This window comes from Rhopalosiphum padi, chromosome 4, assembly GCF_020882245.1.
Source record: "Rhopalosiphum padi isolate XX-2018 chromosome 4, ASM2088224v1, whole genome shotgun sequence".
NCBI classification, from domain to species: Eukaryota; Metazoa; Arthropoda; class Insecta; order Hemiptera; family Aphididae; genus Rhopalosiphum; species Rhopalosiphum padi.
This window is the reverse complement of record NC_083600.1, coordinates 40,888,096-40,902,989: the sequence shown is the minus strand read 5'-3', so window position 1 is coordinate 40,902,989 and position 14,894 is coordinate 40,888,096. Positions and strand designations below refer to the sequence as shown.

General features: G+C 25.7%; 1 protein-coding gene across 3 annotated transcripts; it reads right to left on the bottom strand.

Annotated features, from left to right (window-relative positions):
* Nucleotides 1-3,253: 3,253 nt before the first annotated feature.
* Nucleotides 3,254-13,817, bottom strand: LOC132930471 (proto-oncogene tyrosine-protein kinase receptor Ret-like). Of its 3 annotated transcripts, none has more exons than XM_060996362.1 (16): nt 13,654-13,797; nt 12,914-12,977; nt 11,830-11,891; nt 10,374-10,579; nt 10,047-10,193; nt 9,433-9,587; nt 9,202-9,369; nt 8,997-9,114; nt 8,800-8,932; nt 8,625-8,742; nt 7,966-8,155; nt 7,722-7,911; nt 7,047-7,176; nt 6,772-6,973; nt 3,853-4,010; nt 3,254-3,777 (listed from the first exon to the last, which is right to left on the bottom strand). In XM_060996362.1, exons 3-16 carry the CDS (start codon nt 11,839-11,841, stop codon nt 3,620-3,622), a joined length of 2,085 nt encoding a protein of 694 aa, XP_060852345.1. In that variant the 5' UTR covers nt 11,842-11,891; nt 12,914-12,977; nt 13,654-13,797; the 3' UTR covers nt 3,254-3,619. The 3 variants fall into 3 exon arrangements, with proteins under 3 accessions (XP_060852345.1, XP_060852346.1, XP_060852344.1); XM_060996363.1 differs by having other exon boundaries at nt 12,918-12,977; XM_060996361.1 differs by lacking the exon at nt 12,914-12,977 and having other exon boundaries at nt 13,654-13,817.
* Between the last annotated feature and the right edge of the window lie 1,077 nt (nt 13,818-14,894).

Below are 14,894 nucleotides of genomic sequence, written 5' to 3'. Positions count from 1 at the left end.
TTTTTTTTTGCTTAATAAAAATTATCCGATTTCAAATAATCCATATAATATATAATATATAAATTATAACTGAAAAACAATTATAATATGTATATATATATATATATATATATATATATAAATTATAGACTTTAGTTGACGTTACACCTAATTACATTAAAGGTATAAATAGAAACAAATTATTAATTATTATTGTATTGATTAATACGCGGAAAAAAACCGTTTAATAATTACCTACACGTTAGTACTCATAAATTTGCATAGTGCATACCTAATCAAATGATTTATTTTAAAACGTTATACTAGGCTATATAGGTACTTTGGCTGTTTGAACATAATCATTTATCGTATAACGTATAATATTCTTATAGGCTCAGTATATATAATGTATATACTATATAAATGCATAATATTAAGTGTGTTATGTAAAATACTGATTTCGCTTACCTTTTATTTCAATGTAAAAATTAGATACGAAATATAATATATTTACTGCAACTGATAGCAATACACGTATTTAAGTATTTTTTATTTTGTGCATTATCGATCGTTGAAAAAATGATTTCATAACTGTTTAATTGTTATAGCAATAGATTATATAAATAATAGTATAATATAGGTTATTGTCCTTTTTTCAGTGTATCGACAATTTTTCTTTCTATTTCAATAACTCACATAGAGTCAATACAAGTGACCAGGGAGAGAAAATTCTATGGCGGCAGTTGTCTTGTTGTTCATAATATTTTAATTTCCTCCATGATTCGATTGATTCGTACAAGTTTGGTATCCCTCCGTACATCGTGGTCTGAACGTGGACCAGTGCGATTATCGTGGTATAAATATACACGCAAATTGGACTTGCACTTGCATAGTTTTCATAAAATGCATTATATTATTTTCGTATGATTTTCATTCAAAATATCAAAAAAATAATTATAATAATAATACGAAAAATAGTAATTACTACTATAACTTTACTTTAGTATTAAAAAGTTGAAGAGTTTGTACGTTGGAACGCACTAATTTTGGAAAGTACTAAAGTATATTTACTTATAATATATTTGACTGGTTTCAAAAAAAGTTATAGATTGTCTATAGATTTTTTGAATTATTTTGTATAACGTGGGGCATTTTAACGTTATTATTACCGCAATAAAGATTTGTATATAGCAATTAACACATAAACTTCGTTTTGGCTCACGGAAATTAAATATTTTTTGTTTATGAATAGGTAGGAATGCAAGATTGCTATCGGTTACAGAAATACAAAAAAAAAAAAAATTAGCATATACAAGCAAATCCACGCCATGCGTATGCGTTGCATACATATATAAGATCATTTTTAAATCAAAGAAAATATTTAATTTATTGTTTGTTATTCAAATGTGCAAAAAATGCACTATTTTTATTGTTGTAGCTATAGTAGACATACAAAATAATCGACCTATATATTAAGTTTTAGAGTTTGTTCTTAGAGTTATCATGAAAATTTATAGAGTATAGTTTTTAACTTACGTTGGAAAATATACCTAGTGCTATATCTGATCTGCCACAGGCGGATTGCCCATCTCGGTCGCATTAGTTTACAAAGCGAGGTACAATACGATTAGGTAAGCCGATTTGTCCGTGAATTGAGATAGAGACTAAATTAAGCTACACCATTACAGCGTTATATTTTATGTTTGTCCTTTCTTTTTGGCCAAAGTTTGAATATATACAGTTAGCAAGTATAAATAAACACGTAAAAAATAAAGTGAAGACAATTGTCATCTTAGGTAACTTGACAATTCTGTTCGGATGTAAATATCATCGTTGTAATAGATCATATCATATATTTGGGTTGTTCAAGTTCTTAAAGTCATTTTACAATTTATTTATTCAAGTTGTTATGATCTCACGGGCCGCATCGAAAGAAGTACGGCCCAGTCTGCAAAAAAATGGGCGATTGTTTGTCTACACTGCGTTAAAATATTCCTTGTTCTTTCAGTTTTTCAATTTTTGAAGGGCAGTCGATTTAGCACGATACGTATCTTTTCTGATATGTAGTGTAAAATCTGTTTAAAATTTACGTCTCTTTTCTGTTTCATCGATTAATTGAAAACCAAGTATACGGCTATATTCGTAGGTGTTTTTTGAATTTAATTTAAATGACTACATTTTGATTTTCCTAAAATGATTTCCGGCACGAAAGTGTCTGATTTTTTTCGAGTTATTCTACAGGTTACAGCTAACCTATAGGCCCCAGAGAAGGGTTCGAAATATTAGGAAAAATTATATTGGACTTATTGGAGGATATATTAATGTAGAGTAGGTTGGTATTATGTTATTTATCGGTAGAAACGGTTGTTTAAGTTTTTCTCCATTTTGCTTTCAAGGATTTTTTGCATCTAAATATCGAGCCCGAAAGTGTGATACCGCGGTGCGAGCCATTTAGTCAAAAGTTTAGTGATTGAATTATTTTGTTAATTGAAAAATATATAGGTAATAGGTATGGTTGAAATTTTGTAGTAAAATGTAATTTTTGAACGAAAAAAAATATTTTAAATTGACAAACGTACCCTTGTAACAATTATAAATAAGTATATTACATGACACTTATATGTATACGTACGGACTCTGTTGCTGACCAATGTAGTATTAACACACACATACAAACACACATATATTTGTAAGGCCTATAGCCAAGCCACCGAATGTATAGGTAGCCAGTCACACCTTAGACATAAAGGATTGCAGGACTCCGTACGACTACGTTAAGGTCATTTTTAGTATAGAAGATAATTACCGTGAGTAACATTATTTATAAGTATTTAGTATATAATAAAAGTTAATAACACCTGAAACAGAATCCTAGTTATTTATATTACATTTAAGATTCCTACATTCTACCCCTGGCTACGGAAACTATATCTATAGAGTCCTACGACTCTCCCTGGATATCTCATATTTAACTGGTCATTCCCCGACCACGTTACAATATTATACGAGTAGCCAAGTTAGTATGAGGTGGATTTTTATGTATTATATACTATTATACAAATTACTGTGTTGTCGTGTTGAGTTGTATATTATCTACCTTTTGCAAGTGTGTTAAACACACATACTGCAGCCGTTCTGTGATGTAATCATAGAAAATATTATATTGATAATTAGTCATTGATATTTATAATTTTCAATCCATAAATTCGTTAGAAATACAAAAAATCAAATGGTGAGGTATAATAGTATGTTTTAAGAAAACTGAAGAGATTAATTATATTAGGATGTAACTATATATTATTATGTTTGCATTCGTTGTATAATTATATATTATTGATAGGAACTTAAATAAATAAATAAGTAAATTTAAAATGTAGCACCTAATAAAAATTATACCTATATAAATAATGTTTTTATATAACTTACAATTAAAAATTTTTTACAGTAAAATATGTTTTAATACATTTACAATTGGAAGCATAATATCTAATTTAAATTTATTAGATTAAATAATAATATATTTGTATATAAAATGTATTGATAATTAACTACTACTTATAATAATAATATTAAATTATATAAAATTTGACTAGTATTTGGGTAACTCTCATTTGGCACAAAATCATATTTTTAAATAACTTCACACAACTTCGGCTTGTTGCTGTTCTGAATCAAATTTAAAATCTTTCATCGTTACATATGCTATTCCAATTTCACCAACAGGTTTAGGAATTTCATATTTCACTTCTTCTTGTGTAGTTTCAGTTGTTGTTTGATTTTGATTTGCTATTTCTTCATCTATATATTATATATATATATAAAAAACATTTTGTTACAAAATAATTTTTTATGCGACTGTAAATAAGAAATTACCATCCATAAAGTAACACATGTTATTCACAATTTGTTTGAAATCCAATTTTAAGTAATCGTTTCCTTTTTCTAACATTTCTTCCAGCGACGTTGTTAACGATTTAAAACTAGGTCTTCTGTATTGGTCTTCTGCCCAACAGTTGTTCATTATATCGTACCTATAGTAAACATAATTCAGAAAATCAACATACAACGATTTGTTCAAAACACAACTGTATTATTTAAACATCATAAATTCATATGATGTATACATTATAGAATTGAAATCTATATATTGTATATATATATATAAAGTTATTATTAAATATGCACTTGTAATAACGGTCATAGAATACAAAAGGCAAAAGCCAAACTTTTTAAACCAGATACGCGTATTTCGTAAGTACTAACGAAGAAACGAATAACAGCTGAAAACCTTACATAGGTAAATTGATACAAAGATCAAATAATATAAATTTGTTTTTTTTCATATCGAATATAAATTTTTTTTCTTTTGTCATTTTATATTTATTGTACAAAATATATATATGTTGAAAAATTATGTTGCCCAAATGCAAACTATAGCCGCTAGGTGCACCGTACACAACCTACTTATATAAAGTTATAAATTGTTAAAATAATACTTATTGGTAAAGCATTGAAGATATAATTATATAAGTGTAGGTACCTATCCTATCATATTATTTTAATTTGTTGATCTTGATAAATGTATAAATGTAACATAAACCATATTATGTGTAGCTGTTACTATTATATAGATAATTCATATTTTGAAGTACTGCAGTCGTTTTGTGACAAGTACTTATGATAAATATAATTATTCTATCTACGATTATTTTTATTAGTATATTTAATCTTTTTAAAGTTTGAATTCAAATATGAGTGTTTAATAATTATTGAAAAAAAATATTTATACTAGAATTTGTAGTTTTCCCCTGTTAAATTATGTTTTTTACGTGAAAACTAATTAAATATTAATTATAATATTATAAATTAATGTATTATATTAAAATATTATAAGTGACGTCACCTTTAGGAGTATTAAAAATGCTTTAATTTCCAAGTTTGTGGTATAAAATTTTCTTTAGTTTTACAATTTAAAAATATTAAAAATATTTAATCACAGTTTTTTTTTATAAACAATTAAAAGTTAAAACGTTAACACAATTGTTGAAATTTATGAAATCTCGTAAATTATTTTAGTAGTTCAAAAAGACATAACATTTTTAATTTTGACACCTGAGGTTTGAAAATGATTTTTCATATGAGTTTTTTTGCTAGAATTAAGAGAAAATTTAACGTAAAACACCATTAATTTGTTTTTGAATGTTTTAAGTACAAAATTTGACAGATTATTCGAAGGTTTGCCTTCAAAATTTCTCCTCAAACTATTTTTGTTAATTTACTACTTACTAAAAAAATAATAATCGTAGAAACATTCCACTAAAATTGTTTAATTATATACACAAATACACAATGAAAATATTCATCCATTTTACATTTAGATTAATTTTAAACCACTAACTTATTTACACTTTTTTTTTGTAGTACGTTACTACTTTAGTATTGATGACTTATAAATTAATAACAGTAGCGGCTCGTAGTAGTTTAGCACAGGAGTGCGATGAAAAAATTAAAGAAATATAATACATCATACAAAAAATTAAAATGATAAAATAATGATATAATAATTAAATATGTCGTTGCCGTCCGATTTGAGCGACAAAATTTGCCGTACATCATAAGTTTCTATAGCCGCCGCGCTGTCGTGATGACATTATATGACGTATTATTACTCGTATGATATTATTAAACCTGCAGTTTATACAGGAAACCGGTATTTTTATGTGCGATCCACAATGTCGCACAAGTTGCGGCGTTGTATAGGCGTATATCCATATACCCGTATAAAAACATCGCGAGTTCGTAACGATTACGATATTATAATCAAGTACTACGAAAATAATTTTAATAATAATTAAAAATATACTGAATTGTTAATTTGTTAATGTATAATATACTAAAATAAGTATCAATTTATTTTGTAAATATATTTGTACTATAAATTATACATTTCTGTAGAGAGTACGACCGCACCGAGTACGATTGCACATATTATGCACGAGCCGCCACTGCTTAATAATAATAATAATATATCACATATGATATACAATATTATTATTAATATATGTGAAATTTTTGAACAAAATGTATATTTCAATCTACTCTATTGCTAATTGCTAATATAAATAAATAATAATAGAAAATATTCAGACATAGAAGCTGACACGCCAATACACCATACGAAGAATCCGGTCGTTTTTTGTATTATGCTATAATTTATTACTTAATTTAAATTTAACACTTCTTCATTACACTGACCTGTCTGACCTACTTATCGCTTTTTTGTTTTTAATTTCTTATTAATTCCAACAGAACTATGAAAATGTTTGAATTAAAATCAGTGTATACAAAACAACATGCTATTACTATTTAAATATTTTGTTTTAATTTTTTTAAATTTTATTTTGAGATCTGATTAATCGTATATATTATTAATTTTATTATTAAAATTATAATTTTAAAATATTGCTATTTTTAATTTCTAATTTCTGAAAATGTTGAGCGCTTAATGATATTATTATTAATACTAATTTGATCAATTTAATTTAAAAGTCAGATGCTAAAATTTTTTTTTGCAATCATTCTGTCATATGTATACCTATAGATAGCAAGGGCGGATACAAGGGGGAGGCAATGGGGGCAATCCCCCCCCGGTTCACAAAAAAAGTATCATATATTCCAACAAACTTTTTATTTAAATAGATTATGATCTTTTTTTAGTTGATAGCTAACAAATTGCCCCCTCCCCGTTTAGGACCACTGTATCCGCCCTTGATAGATAGTCCTTATACTTACAATTCAACTGAACAGTTTTTTGGTTTATCCATTCGGTATCCTTCTTTCAATAGTTTAAATAGATCTTGTACGATTATTCCAGGATATGGAACTGCTCCTAAAGTGACTAATTCCCAAAGTAAGATTCCAAAACTCCAAACATCTGATCTACTTGTGTATATATGATCTGCTAATGATTCTGGTGCCATCCATTTCACTGGAACTAAAACACAATTTATGTTCATTAATTTAGTACATTTTTCAGATATATTAGCTAAAGAAAAAAATATACAAACCTCTTCCTTTTGTTTTTTTTAAATAAGTATTATCCTCATAAACATCTCTGGTCAAACCGAAGTCAGATATTTTACATACTTTATCCTCAGTAACTAGAACGTTTCTTGCAGCCAGATCTCTATGAACTAACTATAGATAATATATGTTTAACATTGTTTTTTCGTATTTATATTTAAAAGTCTTACTTCTAGTCTTGTTTTTATTAATGTCTCATTTTTTAAACACTTACAATCTACCAATTAAGATTACCAATTATTTAAATTTTGGTGTTATGAACACCTATAGGTATACTAGTGATTTTTATTTGTTATTTTGGGATGATTTATTTAATTTAATTGATAGTAATTTTTTAAATAATTATATAAAATTCAAATTTGTGTTTTTGACATTATAATTAAAATGCTATAGAAATGTTAGGAATAGTTATATTTTAGGTGTAGGAACAAAAACAAAATTTTTTGGTTTAAAAAAGTATTTGAATTTTTAATAAGTATTACATATAAATGCATTGGCTAAAATAATGCTTAATAAGATAATAAGAAGTTAAATACTTTTAAAAATGTATTTGAATGCGTATTATTTTAAATATATTTTTAAAGTATTTTTTAATTTTTTATAACACTTGCTGTATTGTTTAGTATCAGTTAAAATGTAATACAAGCGAAATATTTTACTTTTAGGTCTGCTAGATAAGCCATTCCCTTGGATATTTGCCAGGCGAATTTCAAAATATCTCTTGGACTGATCGGGTAAAGTGGAAATGCCATAGAAATCTGGCTTTCGTTTTGCTGGAAATTTCCTGCAGTATTGGAAACAAGGCCATTTGTATTGTTGTCTAGGATTCTACTCTTTCGCAGGTAAGATCTAGATAATGTTTTTTTTTTAAGTCGATGTCAATTTATTCATAAGCCAACTTACCTAAGTGAGCCGTATTTGGCATATTCAATAATAAGGTAAAATGGTCCTTCTTGAGTTGTACAAGCTCCGAGTAGTTTAACTACATTTGGATGATTTACATCTTTTAACAAGTTGTACTCTGACAACAAATCATCCTTTTCGGTTTTTCCTGCATCGTTTTTTATTGTTTTTACTGCGACCGTTGACATGCCTATATAATATGTAGAATTTATGCATAATATATATTATTAATAAACACACAAAGTCATAAAATAATGTTGGAATGTGACCCCCTTCAGTGACACTCTATCGAAGGGGTGAAGACAACTCGAGTATGCATATAATAGCTGCAGGACGGCGTTGAGACGCCGTCGTAGCATTTTTATTATTAATAATGAATGTGTTCATATATTATATTATTATAGCTCAAACGCGTAAAGCCGTTAAGGTCATGAGTCCCATACCAAAATCGAGACGTGACTTTTGACTGAGTATAGTAATGGATTGAATTAGTATTTTTAATACACTATTATTATGAAAAACATTTTTGACAGTTCGTTATTATATACAATCATGTAAAGTATTGGCGAAATCGCCAATAGGTATAGATAGTTATATATTTATTATGTATGCACATTATTCATAGATAGGATATATTAATATAAGTTAGATAATTATACCTTTAGTACCAGGAATATCTATAGCTTGAGCTTTCAGCACTTTACCAAATTCTCCTTCGCCAATCACCTGCTCCAGAATAAGTCTACTTCTTGGAAACTCCCATTTAGGGTCAAAGTCCTGTTGAAAAAAGTATGATAATAATTGTGTAATGAAAATAGGCACTGTGTTATTTACTGTATTAATGGTAAAAGTATCTCTGTTAGGTACTGGGTTTTGTTGATATTCATCTTGATTGAAGTTTGGTAACAGTTCCTCGAGTGTCCTGACGTTCCTATTCGTTTTATTACTACCCAAAATCCACACAATTCTGAAAATTATAGTTTTGATAAAACTATTATAATAAAATTATATCGTAGATAACTAAAATTTACCTATTTCTGCAACAATACATAACCGCCCCAGTTGTTACAAACGCTACTACTATTATTATACTCGTATTTATTTTGCTGTCGCACCAATTTCCGCACGTATCTTGTTCAATATTATTTACTGAATAAAACATGAGTTCAAGAGAGAAAATTTTAATTACATAATTAATTTAGATGTTACATTTATGTGCAATAGATTATACCATACATGGCGTATGCGTGGGTACAACGGAATCGTTTTGAATTTTTTGAATTTTCAATGGTCCAATGTTGAGTTTTGTTTCACATGTACATTTTCCAATTTCGTCACACGTACAAATGCCTTTAGCTCCTGAAATCCCAGGTTGACCTTCTTTTCCAGTTCCAAACACTTCATCTTTATCACAATTATATTGGTAAAAAATATGTATATTAGTAAAAAAATTATAATTATAATTACTGGTGCAGTCTTGTGGGCAAATTAAATGGTTCAATTTTTCCAGGCTGTCACAATTTCCATCTGGACAAGTGTTAATATCTGGGGAACAAGTTGAATAATTTGCAGTGAACATATCTGGTTTTGGTGATTCTCGCCATTGGCATTTTGAAAAAGCCCTGCGAAGATTTGAATTAATATTAGGTTGTACCTATAGCTACTACTTATATTCATTATAATATTAATAATAATATTCAATGTACCTACGGGCTACGATATTATTTCTTACATAAATTATTGTTATTAATAACGTTTTTATGTTATTTTAAAAAAAGGTTGGTAAAAAAATTTAAATTAAACGACTATAATCATCAATGCGATGGTTATAGTTCGTTGTAAAAACTTCATAAATTATAATTTAATCGTGACATTAGAAAAACAGTATAGATTCATAACAACGTTGAATGTATAATTAATAATTATTCTTAAAACAGTATCAAATTATTATCTAATATATAGGATACCTTGACAGAGCTTAAACATTTTGTTTATAGTTTTAACTATTCAGTGATATTTTGATTGATCATAAAAAACGTCTGTATTATAAATATAAATATCAAAGTTTATACTTTACACACCCAATCCCACATGACGATGTACATTCAGATTTTGTGTCTAAATGAATATTAGAACAGTGTGACGTTTTCTTGCATTGTTCTTCCAGTAAATTTTCAAGTTTTAAAATTATTTCCGTTTTTTTATCTTTTCCATAAAATATTTTTAGCCTAAAAAATATACTTAATTTTCATAAGAATATTAATTAATAATAAATAATTAATAACAGTTTATTCTGTACATTCTTATGTACAATTTTTTATTGACTCGATTTAATTATATAATGATTTAAATGATAAACTAGTAAACTAATATTATAAATAAATATTTTGAAATTTTCCTAAACTTACGTGAATTGTGAATTATTAAATGTTTGTAAAAGTTTTGCATCCTTGATAAATATTATCCCACCCTTTTTTGTAACACCAAATACTTTAGCATCTTGGTCTTCAAGATAAAAGTTTAATTTTTGTAACTTTACACTGGATAATGGTTCGGTAACACGGGCATAATTACTAGAACCTTTATTCACTTTATACGTGACATTTGGATAAATCTATAGTAAAAATTAATTACATTTTAGATAAAATTGATAAAATATTTAATGTTTTTAAGGTGTTAGGAATAATATGTATTATATAATCAAAAATCACCAAAACAATTTTAGAAAGTTTAATTAGGTATATAAATTTAAATAATTAATAAAATTAATCATTACTTAATAATAAGTATATATAAATTAAATTATACCAATCAGCGTTTATTTTATTTTTCATCATATTATCTTTTTAAAATGTTAACTTCAAATAATAATACTACTTATACACTTCTAGATTTATTTACTTTGCATTACAGTTTAATGTAATTTACTTTGTATAATTATCAAATATTTTTATTAGTATTTAATAATTTATTTTATATTTTCTGTAATGATTTTATAAATAAAAGCTCATCACAAAAGTATTAAAAAATAGGTATATTGCTGAATAATTTTTAGTTACATTAAGTTTTATTTTTATTGTTTTAAATAAAATTGTCATAATATGAGGTACCTATATAGTTATATACCTAATACTTATGTATAATTGTTGATATAATAGTTAATTTAATTTAATTGAGTCACTAAAATAAAAGGTAAAGAACGTTTTACTAACAAAATATATCATATTATTCTATATTTTGTAGGTCAAATATGTTTAGTTCATTACACTTAAAGCTTTATTACATAAAATTATGGTCTACCTACGTGGCTACGTAGCACGCGCAATAATGTCTCGTTAGTGAAATTAAACTTTTGTTTATCATTAGCTATCAGTTTGATAAAGCGTCAGATTTCTGAGAAACTCATTCGTGACTGCTCCGTGTAATATATGTGTGCGCTAAACACCCCTTTATGACCTACTTATAAAGATTACTTACTATTTAGCTTTCAAGTGTAATTGAAATGACTCTCATATGCAAAACTTGAAAAATAAATAACTGTTTAACCTTTTGAAATGATCTCAATAAATAAATATTTAGTCTTTAATGTTATAATAAAACAAAAATCATGGCAGATCTAAAGATTATAATTTTTACGAAACCACATAAAAATTAACAGAAGTATTCCATACAATTATAAACGTTATATAAGTATCTGCAATTTGAAATTATTTTATTATAGGTACATATTTATTCTAATAATACATTAATATATAGTTAAACCTATATGGCTGAGTATAAAAATTATTTTAGTATTATAATTTCAATTAAAATTGTAATAATCTTAATTCTTTAATAAGTACCTATATAATAATATATACTGACCTGTGATGACATAGAATCGGAGGTATCGGTCCTTTTTTGGTGAATACTGTGAGTTATTACGCCTGGTCACGTCAAAAACGCATAAAAATGTATACAATATTAATAGTAATTATAAACGTGCTGAAATGGTTTACATCAGCTTATAAACAAGTAAGGTCACGTTTAAGCTTTACCCAGAGGAGCTTTTTACAAGATTTATTTAGATTTATATTGATGGAATTTTTCACTCATACCTACCTACATAACCTTGAGAAGATTTTCAGTGATAAATCAAATTAGAAGTTAATGTAGCAATTAATATTATATTCGACATATTTAGTAGCATTTTCTTTGCACGAGACTAATATTGAGTTTTCATTTTCTTAATGCAACCAAGGTGTTTACTCATAAAAATTCGCAATAAATGAATGATTAGGTACTGCAGAGTTATACATTTATCAACGTAGTCGTATGTAAAATAAAATAAAATTGTATATTGGGTATATTTTTATTATTATTATGAATACATTTAAAAATTTTGCCTTATTGAAATAATTGTACATAGATATTTAATAATATCGGATTTTGACGATGAATTATTCACACTATACTCAAAATATATTATTTTTAAATTTTCATACCTCAAAATGTTTTTAATTTAAGATAGTTATCTTCAGTTTTAATCATGTATAAGTAATTAATTAATATTTAATTGTTAAAGTTTAATGTAATCATAAAGTGAAATAATATTATATGGAGGAAAAAAGAATCTTTTCAGGTAAAAAAAAAAAATGGCGGATCATAAAAATGTAATAAATATAATTAAGATTTCCAACAACACCATCACAAGTTTATTACTCATTGCTGTGCTCTGCGAAGACAAAATCAATATAACTTTATTGTTACATACTTAGTTGCTTACAGTGCTCGATTTTTCGAAATTTTATTTTAAAATTGTTAAAAAAAATAATGCATTAATTTAAAATGGAATGTTTTTCACTTTAAACGAACCTATATTATATTATAATAACATCGGTATGTTTAATAAATGAATAATCATATAAGTCCACAAAGCTAATAAATTGAATAAAACAAGTGAAATTACCTACTGAATATTATTCTTATGTAATATGCGCGTTTCGTATATTTTTTTGTTCGTTGGTCTTAAACTGCAAAAGTCAATAAACAATAAAAGATAACACAAGTTTGAATTGGGTGCAAATATATATTTGGACTAATATAATCTCCTATTTAACTATCATTCGAACAATTATTGTTGATATTATAAAAATGAGTAATTTATTAGCATATTATCTATTGCCAAAACATATGATAAGTTTAAATTAAAAAAAAAAACAAGCTCAACATAAAAACGTGTAAATAAAATAAAACATTTGATACATATATAGTAAATTTAAATAAATAACACATATTTCTTCCTTGTTTAAGTATGTTTATTTAACTTTATTTAAAAAATTTAAATTTTTTACTTGGCATTATTATTTAATATTCTTTAATGATTATCCTCATTGAAAAATACTTACTCATGAAGTATGTTAAAGGTAAGTTAATAAATTTTTTTTATTTGTCAATGTAATTATTCTTATAATGATAAAAAAAAATTATTGGAATATAAATGTTTTATAAAATATATATTTAGAATATGTTATTATTATTGGGTTAAAAATAGTTAAGATTATTAAATCATATATATATATATATAATTATGTATGATAAATGATAATTGAATATTATATAAAATAAATATCAAAATTGTATTATTGCAAGTGAGATTTTTCTTTTATTGATAATAATTGCTTAATATTTAATTGTATGTTCACGTACCGTACGCAGCTGTAATCCAAATAAGCATATGCAAATTGCAAATGGAAATCATGACAATTAAAACTAGAACGATTGCGTTATATTTGTTCTTATTGTTCAATAATTTAATGAACAAAATATGTTGTCAACAGGTCTACTACACTACTCCAACTGCGCGTCACACGAGTTTCACGTGTCGACAAGTTTTTCTTAAAACAGTCATGCTCAGTTTTTCGATTGCCTCCCGCAACCCCTCCACAGTGAACGACTTATTTTATACTTTTTCATTTTATGTTTGAAATATTTTTTTACATATTATATAAATAATTGATTGTTGTATTTATTGAATTATATATTTGTAATTTGTTGTATGTATTTTGTATATCTTTATTTTTATAATTTTAAAACGTTGCATTCTATGTATTTTCGTTTTTAAACTGCTCACATTTATGTATTTAAAAAAACTATATTATATTAAATGAATAATAAAATTAGTTCATTCAAAAATTAAGACATAAATTTAATAATAAGAAAACGACTTCTTAAAATATAATATACATATTTAATCGAGTAAAATAGTTAGAAAACAATAATTTATTTATTGCAATGTATAAAATATATACTTCGTAATATAAAAAATGATAAAATAGAAATTATTTTTAAATGTTTTGTAAATATATTAGTAAACAAGGTGTATTAGTGCAAAAGAACGAATCAAATTATATAAATGGGCTACATTATTATTTTGATTTAATTTTAGCGACTTTTTAGTTTCAGTATTAAAGTGTGCAATACTAATGGTATAATAATAATTACTTATAATATTAATATAAGCTTTATTTAATGTATAATTATCAATTTGTTCAATACAATAAGACTAGCTCTTAATCTCTTATAGAATAAGTAAGTAAAATAGGTAGGTAACATAAAAAAGAAAAAAATTAATTTTTCAAAATTAACAATCAGATACGTGCATGTGATCGATAAATGATAAGTATAAGTTCAACATTTTTTTTTTTGATTACTCATAGTCATAACTATTATATCAATCAAACTTAATAATAATAAAAAGTATATATTATGTTATCAAATATAATAGTACTTATATAACCAGTGGTATCGTATATTTTCAGGAGGTATGCTATAAGAGTAAATAATAAAAAGGAGTAAAAATATCGTATAAATTTACTTGACTCCTCCCCTCCATGGGCTACCCCCTAAAACAAACATTGCGTATAACACCTGCCACCTATTATTGTTAG